Below are 10,831 nucleotides of genomic sequence, written 5' to 3'. Positions count from 1 at the left end.
GTACTGAAGAACTATTGACACTAAATGCTGTGCTAAAGCATCAATGCTCAATCGATGGCAATATCCAGCTCTCCAGACAAGGCGTCTCAAGCATTTGGAGTCACGATTTTTCAATAGCTTGGGCGAGATAGCGGAGGTGAAAATATCGAACCTCGACGGCTTCATACGGGATAGTAGATGATTTGACAAACTCTGTATGGACTAACCTCGGTTAGAAGGCTGTGCCTCCTCTTGTCACTCATAGAGGGTATTCGCCTCCGAGTGGAAGTATGAGTCATTCGTACCTAAAAGTCAGAGCAGCGGAGATAGGGTTCCTTTTTGAGGAGTGTACCTATACCCAGAATGTCCTAATGTTACTGAACCATTGCTTGATACTATTTCTTAGCATCCGTTCAATCCACCTGCATTCCATCTAAGGTGAGATACTTCCACTTACTTCGATTGTTTCAAACTTGTTGTATAAAGCTTCCTCTATGTCAGGGGAGACAGCGCTCAACTTCATATAGGACGATTCTTTATTCTAGTTCTTTTTCTATTAACGTCTAATTATTCTTGCTTTATTAAAGGTTATGCTTCGTGCTACAGCGATTCTTATAGAACGTGCTATAGGTTTTCAGCTAATGCATTTATTTTGTGATATTTAAATTTAGATATGTAATTAAATGCAATTTTTTTATTCATTACGTTACTTCTCAATATTTCAACAGATTACGTAAGAAAAAATATCAGTCCGTACCTAGCCGCCTGGCTTTGCCTCGAATGTCACTGTTCCAAAATATAAACTACTCACGCGGCTCACATCGGCGCGATGCACGTTATCGAATCATACAGGGACGTATATATAATTTTCTGGAGCGACCACGCGGTTTTCTAGCCATCTTTTATCATATAATGGTGTAAGTTGATGACCTTCTACATAAAATTTCTCAAATGTTTATAGTTTATTAATAAACATTCCTAACCATACCTCCCATGCAGTTTCTTTATGATCCTTGTCTGCTTAGCGTTAAGTATTTTTACCACAATCCCCTCGTATGTGAATGAGGCATCATTTTCTCTATATCGCATGGAGGTGCTGGTGGTGTTGTGGTTAACGTTCGAGTTCGCAGTGCGGTAGGTAATTTAGTACGAGTACCGTTGAGTGCCGAGCTTCATTTCCATTTCATCATCTCTTTCCACACTCTCTTTCAGTCTCTGGTCGGCTGGTGTGCGCTCACGTTATCAGGGCCTTTTGGGACGCCTTAAGTTTATGACTGGCACATTTTGTATTATAGGTTTGTGTGACGCATATATTATTCAGCTTAGATTTCACGCTTTTTATACTTGACATCGTTTTATTGTTTCTTCACAGATCTCATAACCATTACCGCCTCTGTGATTGCGTTATGTCAGGGTGCACCAAGACGCGAATTTGCCGTCAGCACACTGCGAGTCCTAAGATTTTTTCAAATCTTGCGCATGTTGCGCATGGATCGACGCGGTGGTAGCTGGAAACTTTTGGGCAGCGTTGTCTATGCGCATCGACAGGTGAGTGGTTAGCTTTTCGCGTCCTTTAAATCCTTAATTTTTCGAAGGAATTCTTCTTTTTTCAGGAACTAATCACTTCTGTTTACATCGGTTTTCTCGGCCTAACATTCTCTGCCTTTCTTGTCTACTTAGTCGAACGTGATGTGAATGAGCAGTTTAGCAATTTTGCAAAAGCTTTATGGTGGGGTGTGGTAAGTAGCATTTGGACAGTTAGATTCTTTGCAGAAAGTTTTTACGCTTTTCTCTTTCTTGAAGATAACGATGTGCACTATCGGTTATGGTGATTCAGTGCCTATCACTTGGGAGGGCAAATTAATCGGTTCTATCGTAACACTGCTGAGTTATTCTTTCTTTGCGCTACCTGCGGTAGGTCCATGAAATCACTAGTTATCTTTTTAGTATATGTATCGCTACGATCTCATTTCAGGGTATTTTGGGTAGCGGTTTTGCCTTGAAGGTCCAGCAACAACAACGTCAAAAACATATGATCAGTCGCTTTCAGCCAGCTGCTTCATTGATACAGTCTGCTTGGCGTTACTATGCGGCAGATGAGAATTCGACAGCGGTTGCCACTTGGAAGATACACGAAATACCGATACATTTGCCGAGTCCGACAAGCTCGTGAGTGTAGTTTATAAAAAGAAGTTTTTTGTTTAGGTATTTTGAACTGGTTTTCTGTCATCGCCTACTCAAATTTGGTTTGATCGTAAGCCAGTTTCAGTGTTGTGCAATCCCCAGTGTTACTTTTCGTTCTCTGCTTTGCTTTTAAAGTACATAGGTCAAGCCGAACTGTTGTGCGCTTCTGCTTTCTGAGTTGTATTTTTATTCTTTAGACGAAGAGCTTTTTAACGGGTCAGTTATGGCAAGTTTTCTGTTCCCATTTTCATTTTCTTTAGCGGGCACAGCAAATATTAGATACATTCCTTCCATACCACTCTAACCGCTAAATTTAATGTAATGTTTCTATTCCCCACCAGCTTCAAAGTCCAAAGCCCCCTCAGGCGTCTACCCAGTCGTCGTCGCCGTAGTCAAACTATTCACTCTCCGGCCGATATTTTACATATTGAGTCTGCGAAGTCGGGACGTTATCTTACAGTTTTCAACGATAAATCTGTTGAGAGCACAGGTAAAAGAAAGTTATAACCTGACCAAGAAAAATAAGGTTTAAATAATAACTAACCACTTTCTTTAAGATGAAGACTGTACTCGTACACCAAAATGCAATACATTGCTGAAGAAACATAAAATTGCTATAAGATTTATAAGGATGGTAAGTTTCGAATACTTTTTTCAGAAGACTCCTGAAAATGTAAATTTTATTCTTCTTGAATTTTCCAACTATATCAAAGCTTAAATTCATGGTCGCCCGCCGCAAATTTAAGGAGGCTCTGAAGCCCTACGATGTGAAGGATGTGCTGGAGCAGTATGCTGCTGGTCATGCGGATCTTTTAATGCGGGTGAAAAATATACATGCGAGGTACATGGGGAACAAAATTTGGGTGGCTTTATCTTTATAGTACTTCTCATATTTCTAGTATTATTTCCCTTTATTTCAATTCCAGATTGGATCTTATTTTGGGTGGTAAACGGGCGCCAAAAATAAAGGACGCCGCCAAAATTTGTTTAGCTTCCAGGGTGGTGAAGATGGAAAGACAAGTAAGATGTCTATCCTATTATCCATTTTATTCTATCTATTATCTATTATCTCGTACCTTTTATCTATTTTCTATTATCTACTATCCATTATGTTTATCTATTGTCTATTATCTTATATCCATTGTCTGTTATCTATTATCTAGTATCTATTATCTCGTACCTATTATCTACTATCTATGGTCTGTTATGTACTATCTATTATATACTATCTGTTATATATGTACATATTAGCAACTATCAACTATTATCCCAAATAATTTTCATTCCACTTACATAGGTCACCGGTATTGAAGACAAATTAGATTTATTGATCAGACAATATATGGAGGATCGTAGAAGAAAAGAAATTGAGAGAGAAGATACATCAGAATTAACGCCAGTACTGGAAGCAGTCAATGCCGAGTCAATTAATAAAAGGGAGAAAGAAAGTATATCTGCTGCCGTAAAGGAGGCTAAAAAAGCTAATAGAACAAGGTACAATCTAGCTAGGTTTATTTTTAAACAACTTCTTACACTCTTTTCTCTTACAACTTATTTGCTCTCTTCTTCAGCCTGCCCTCTATTGTATATCAGCCCCATCTGCCGGCTAATATCAATTATCCACCACATAGGGATCTAAAATTACCGCCACCGCAACAACGACCGGATAGTGCAAGTAAACAGCTTTAGTAAATGTCATACTCTATCCACTCTGTCTATTCCTCTCATGCACGTTCGCCTGCACCCAATTTGAAAATACATACTTTATCAACTCACTTGTCACTGTTGTGTACTCACTGCACCTGTTTTGTGGATTCGTGTACATATGTATGTAGCTATTAGAGCGAGAGCTTTCACTTCGTGCGCTCTCATATAAAAGAGTGACGCTCAGCGAGCACTTTACAAAGCTTCTCAAGCGGTATATGCTTTGGTCCTAATTGTTGTAAATACTCGTACTTTAGCTGTGGGTCGTCGTTCTCGTATATTTATTGTCTTTTGTTTAAGAGAAATATATTTTATTGAATTATGTTTTTTATAATTTCTTGTCAAAAGTAATTTTTATAGATGATTTGGGCAAAGTACAGGAGGGGGACATTTTCGATGAAGAAGAGGAGTTCAGCGAAGGCATGTATGCTTCGGTGGAAGAGTACTTGGGTTGGACGTGAAGGGAGAACGGAAGCAATAAGTGCTGAAAACTTGAAGAGTGCCCTTAAAGGAGCTTTAGAAGTACATAGATAGTATATGCATTAACATTGAACAAAAGTTTATTTATGTGTTATAAATTAAAAATAAATATATTTCTACTAATTAGTTTTTGTAAAGGGCGTTTTTTGGAATTTTTTTTTTTACTCAAGTAGTGAGAAGCTTGTGTCGGTGACAGAAACCTCACTAGGGTCAGCCAGGAACGGTGATAACACAGTTCGGGGCATTTACACGGGAGATATAAAACCTCTCTGCATGCTTACCCATTAGCAAGTTCCCTGTTAGAGCCCCACAACGTTAGATATATCTCAGCGAGTAAACACTTCGTGACCGCTTTCAATCCCCTTTAAACCCCATCTGCCTGCGAATTCGTCAGTCGTATTTTGACTACATATGTATTTCTTCAGCTTGTTTTTATACAAATTCCCTTGTGAGCTGGCATATGGCATACCAATTCTTTCTTTGCCAGGAACAAATGATCTGTAGTGTTTGGAAGGAGGCAAAATTAATTTAATATAAAAGGGTGTCCCTGGGTTGCAGGTTGACAGTGGAATGCCTCTCTTAAGCTGAGAGCTGCCATCTGCAGTTCTGCCAAATCCATTTTCAAAGCAAAGCTTAGCTTGATTCTGAGCCTTTCCGGCTTGTGGAATAAAGACAATGGTGACATTTATACATACATGCCAACAGTATGTGATTAGGCTTGAAACAGGTCTTGAAAAATAATTGAAAGTCATTTCGCAGACACTTTCAGTGTCTCAGTCAGTTGTGTGTTATTCCGTCCGCTTCTGCAAATTTATATGGTTTAAAACTTTGGACTTCCAATTTAGCTTTTTATTTCGAAACGGATATTTTCATAGGATGAGAAGAAGTAAGTGAAGCTTTATTTTCCAGTACGTAAGTATCAGAGAACAGCTTTGAGTATGATCGAGCCTTTTTGATCACACTCACTAAAAATCAAGCAGAAGCGAACGCCACACTCGGCTACTATGTGTTCGATCGAGATGCATACCCGACAGCTGCTTTGGTTACGAACGAGTCTGTTCGATCACCCTCGCTATAAATTGAGCACAAGCGAACACCACACTCGGACACCCGCAGCTAACCCGAAAATTTGTGTAACAATGAAACGGACACCCGAACATTGCGATAAAATGCAGGACAACAAAGAAATTTACGCTGAAGGTAACTGGCGCCAATATGTTCCCACAAAGCATACGAAAATGTTGTTGCTTTGTGCTTGTGCATACGCAATGAAAAAATTAGAAGCGAAGTAGACAAAAATGTTTTTGCATCTATTTCGTATAGTTTCGCGTGGAAAGCTGTGTGTGTATATATTAGAACACAGCCTAAAACTATGTAGGTACATAAGTACTTTTACAAAAAATAAATGTGCACCGAGTGTATAGGGCTTGGGCATTGCCGATCTACACACATTTATACCTAAATGGATGTAGGCGTCGTGATGCCGCATTTTGTATGAGCAAAAATATAAGAAATGGTTAAATGTACACTTAAACAAACTACCGAAAAATTCAACCTTCTCTTTACCCTCTACGCACAAAAACTAAGAACACCGCGATGAGAAGGCAACATTTTTTGTAGAAACAAAAACGTCATAAGCCAATCAAGAAAATTTTGTGCACACTCGGGTTGAAACTCGAACACCCGGGTATATTGAGCTGCAAAGCACCCGAACCCAATCAAGTATGTATGAAAAGCAATCGGGTGTTGTGGCCAACATGTTCGTCTTGAGCTCAGTCGATAACGAACAATACTTCTGCTCGTATACAGAGAACGATGCAAAACGGGTTTTGTTAGATGATCGAGTATACACGAAAATCATGCACCCGCTGCAGATGTCTGGTAAGTATACATACTTATTTACTTCCAATGAGATACGCACTCGCAAAATATTTACCCACTTTATTATTTGTATAGATTTTTTTTTTAAATCTGAATAACAGTTCTCGTCACCAGTAGCATGAAGCTGCCAGGAACTCAGCGCAGCGCTAGTAAATTGAAAATATTTAATTTATTTTAATTTAATGCCTCAATCGTTCTGTACGTCAGTGAGGTGTGCCACCAATTATTGTTGCATTCCAATAACAATTGTGTACATACACGCATACATACCGTGGGTATTTGTGGCATTGGCCACCGGCTGGTGTTGACAATATTGCGACATTGTTACTTGTTGCCAATTTAATATTTTTATTTACTTAAAATATTTATTTCCTGGGCTTTCGTACGTACTTGCATACTGATATGTAGTTAGTTGGAATTGTTTTTGCTGTTTTCTCAGGTTTTTGGACTTTTGGCCATACATACATATGTATGTAAATATGTATACATACAAACATGTGCTTAAATGAGTTAATACATTGTTCACATACGTATTGCACACACTGTTGATATTTTACTATTTACAAACAATAATTGAAAAATATATACTCCTCTATACTAAATATTTTTTTACTCGCGTAAACTCGAAATTGTATACTTGTATTTTTGGTTAAAATAATATGCAAGAGATGTAGTCAAAGTATGGAATCGCAAATGAGAGTATGTATTTACAGTGTTGGTGAACTCGGGTAAATAAAGTGGGAATCGCATATGTTTTAATAAAGTCAACAACAGAATTGATATATATAAATGAGTTGCCATAGTTGTGAAGATTAATTTATCTTCAAAAGTGATACAAAAATGCATCCAAGGAATCATATGGGGAGGAAAGGGCACCCCTTTGCAAAATAACTTATAAGACGGTTGGGTAAAAAGCATCTGAAAGCTCCGTTTCGTTTTAAAGGTGCTAGTTGAAAAGGTGGGTGATATCGGATATTTCTGGGTTAGGAAGAGCGATAATTGCAATTTACCTGTAAAAGCATCGTAGGGTCTGATCAGTCTTTGTAAGATACTATAGATGTAAGATGAGGACGGCTACAACTGAAAGGTGGACGATAACAATTTAAGAGTTAAAGCAGTATAAACTGATAACAATGCTGATATATTTTAGAACGAATCATCGTAATACCTCGCCAAATTTGGTTTGGAGAGAAACTGGCTTCCAACACAGTATCATCTTCCTTACTATTTTTGTTTTAGAACACTAACAGGCATTCTTACAGGAAACTGTAAACTAAAAGGGCATATCAGTGGCTGGGGCTTTGGTCTAATGATCTCTGTCGGTAACGCGACTCAATCAGGGAAACGCCAATTTATATTCTCATTGAGGTGATGCCGTCTGCAGTAGACGTGAGAGGTCTGGGAGGAGCGCTATTTAGGTAAAAAGAGAGGTATTGACTATATGGTAGCCTATCTGGAGTTTTACACAAGAAATAAGAGAAGCGGCCAAGAGGCCGATAAAGAGGCTATTCGTCTCTGCATTGACGGCAGTAAGATTTACATCAACGTAAAGCTATCAACTGGATGATAAATGGGCTGTCCCGCTCTACACTGCCGGGTCCTAAATTGGACCAGGGTGCAGAGCCAAGAACTTATAGTCGTTTTACCTCTCAACTTTCCAGGGGAAGTGTAGGGATATTTGTAAAGCCTGTAAGAACTTACTTTATAAAACCATGAACAGCATCAAAGAAAGTATATTCGGACAACAGTTCGACGTTTTTAGCAAAATCATATATCCAGTTCTTATGAGAAGAGGACTTTCCCATAGACAAAGCCTTCTCAACTGTATAAGACGTCAAGCACTGCTGGCAGGGCATTCCGATCTAAACAAGGTCAGATCGATAAAACAATAGCCATTGTACGTGTAAAACCCGAGTCATTCCGGTACACAGAACCGGTTGTCAATATTGGCGTCCGACAATGCTACAGATTATATTTTTCGTCGATGTTTCTCGCTTCTTTACTGCATGGAGTTCTTAGCCTACCCCCAACAGAATCAGCATCGTCGCTGGACGCAAGAGTTCCAGCTGAAAGTAGGTATTCACGTCGACGGCACAGCAATACCGACGTTCGTGAACCAGTAAATTGTAGGCATTATCTTTCGAAGCTTAACTCCGTGCGTACGTATTTACAACCGCAAGCACTGGACTTAAAGTTGTACAGACTGGAAATCAACGATATTCACAGAGAGTCCTGATAGACCTTCACTGCTACTTATCCAGACTCGAGACTGAGGTACCGAAAATATGGATGACAGGCTTTTGAAGGTGCCACATATGACTTCAAACACCTATTCACTTGCTCTCTAAACCCACTCAGTAAGCACCACTCTAATCGCAGAAACTGGGTTTACATCACTTGAGTACCGAGAAACAGTGGAATGATGGGCAATGAAATGGACTGTAGAGGCATTAATAGGCTCAGGACTCTTAATCGGGATGGCCTGGAACTCCGTAATGTCAAATTACTATGTATACTTATCTGGCTGAAGAAAAAAATAGAATACTGCTGGGCAAATACGAAAGGAAACACATAAGATAATTTATTATTTCCCTCACCTTACAAGCCACAACGTAGGAATAGTTATGGGCTTTCTTAGTGGCCATTTCAGTGTAACCAAGCAATTGTTGAACCCGGTATGGGTTTTTCTCCGACCTGTGAAAACTTTTTCATGAGGAACGCTTTGAAGCTCTTCTCAGTCTTAGTCTTGGCTTTCCAGGATTGCCGCATCTATATAGAAGTAAATGACATATATAGCAAATGTCAAGGGGTCTTTGCGTGGTATGTGGATCAAAGAATACTTGTAGCCAAATAGAGATTTGTTGCAATCGTTTCTTAGAACTACCGTTAGTTGAGCGTAACGACAAACAGTCGATAGGCTGGAGGATTAGGCAGAGTTTAATAATTCCGCTACAAAAACAGCAACGACGTCGACGACGTCAAGTGAGTTTGGTAATTTACCACATTATCTTCTATCCTAAGAAGCCAGTCTGGAAGCACTGCGATTAACCTATGTGAACTCACTCAGAGTCAGGGTCCTTTGTGATACCACATGAGGTTTGATTTTACCCCCGTTTGGTGCTTAGCAAAAATGTGCATAGGCTTATAAAATCCTTCGCTTCGAGCTTATCGAGATCTTCGGAGAAATAAATGCCACATTTTTTGCTCTCCATTTAAATAGAGCCTGAGCAATGGGCGAGCATATGTTGGATAGTTGCTTCTTCGTCCTCATCCATGCAGTTTCTATAGTAGTTACAATCCAATCACAAAATGTCCGGTGAGAACGGGAGCTCCAGTTATTATGCGAATGCCCAGCCTTCTTAAATTATGTAAACACTTAGTGAGGTGGGCATCTATGGCTGGCCGGAGTGTTTTGTCAACATAACACAACATGACAATGTGTGTGCTGAATATCTTAGCCACCTCGTTAAGAGATCGGCGGCATTGAGCAACTATGTACTTTGGAAGTCGGCGATATTTTTTCCACTGATTTAATAACCGCCTGGCTGTCAGGTGAAAATGTAGACATCATGACTAGGAATCATACCACACTGTACGATTGATGTTACAAAATAATTTTTATTTATTTTTTTTAATCCAGCTTCGAAATGTAGACGAAACTTACTTAATATTCCCTAATTGGTGTTTCCTTAACTTCACACACTGTTGTTTATACAATTTAACATAACTTGCAGCAGCGCAAAATCTGAGGGGTCGCATTTCAAAAGGGAAATGTCAAACGTATCAGCCGCGTAGGAAACCAGCTTAGGAATAGCAACACATGCGCAAAAAATTCCCGTCGCTCGAAAACGTAGCTTGTATCATATAATTACATACAAATACTTATATATAGTACGTACATAGTTGGTAATCAAGCAAACAAAGAACAACACACAGCTGCATAGTCAACCAACTACAAATCCACCAAGCATCCAACACTACTAAGTCAATCAGTCAACACGCTGGTATTTTCTACTTTCAACTTGAGCTTATTCTACTGTCTATTTATCTGTCTGTCTGCTTGTGTGTCTGACTAGTCTTACCTGTCTTAGCGATGTTGTAAGTTTTCTTATGTTTTTTTTTTTTTTTTAATTCGCATTGTTTTTTAACTTGTCTTATTATTACATTTTTGTTACTATTTACCAGTCAAACTTTCTTACTTAGTTTAAAAGTTGCTCTACTACTACTTAAGTCGTGGTTATCTGCGCATTACAGCGCTGCGTGAGCGCGTCTTTTCGTTGTTTTCGACTTTGACTTTGCACTTTCGCACTTTGCAACTTCAATGTGCCACACACACACACACGTGCCAACGGCGGCGGTGGCTCTGATGGCAACAACAAGCAACACTGATGAGCGATGAGTGGTGTATTAGACAGCAGGCTAAGGTAGGTGCATACTCGCATTGCATTTGCGGTTCTAGGATGTGAATGTGTGAAGGTTTGTGTTTATGCGCGCAGGCAATGCAACAACTTTTTGCAATATTTTGTACTTTTTTCACCTTCATATATTTTCCAGTTTTTTTTTTTTCACATGCATGCAATACATTGCGCTATTCTTATGACCT

The 10,831-nt window shown here is 39.2% G+C and overlaps 1 protein-coding gene across 1 annotated transcript; it reads left to right on the top strand.

Annotated features, from left to right (window-relative positions):
• The first annotated feature begins 744 nt into the window (after positions 1-744).
• Positions 745-4,328, top strand: LOC108375655 (potassium voltage-gated channel subfamily KQT member 4-like). Its single transcript, XM_017631798.1, has 14 exons — positions 745-896; positions 979-1,113; positions 1,192-1,274; positions 1,352-1,527; positions 1,593-1,718; positions 1,783-1,893; positions 1,955-2,148; positions 2,505-2,653; positions 2,721-2,797; positions 2,877-3,004; positions 3,090-3,183; positions 3,461-3,657; positions 3,735-3,838; positions 4,216-4,328. Exons 1-14 carry the CDS (start codon positions 760-762, stop codon positions 4,326-4,328), a joined length of 1,824 nt encoding a protein of 607 aa, XP_017487287.1. The 5' UTR covers positions 745-759.
• Positions 4,329-10,831: the final 6,503 nt, after the last annotated feature.

This window comes from Rhagoletis zephyria, unplaced genomic scaffold, assembly GCF_001687245.7.
Source record: "Rhagoletis zephyria isolate East Lansing unplaced genomic scaffold, Rhagoletis_zephyria_1.1 Rzeph_scaffold_09266, whole genome shotgun sequence".
Classification (NCBI taxonomy): domain Eukaryota; kingdom Metazoa; phylum Arthropoda; class Insecta; order Diptera; family Tephritidae; genus Rhagoletis; species Rhagoletis zephyria.
Note: the sequence above shows the minus strand (reverse complement) of the source record. Positions and strands in the feature narration are given on the sequence as shown.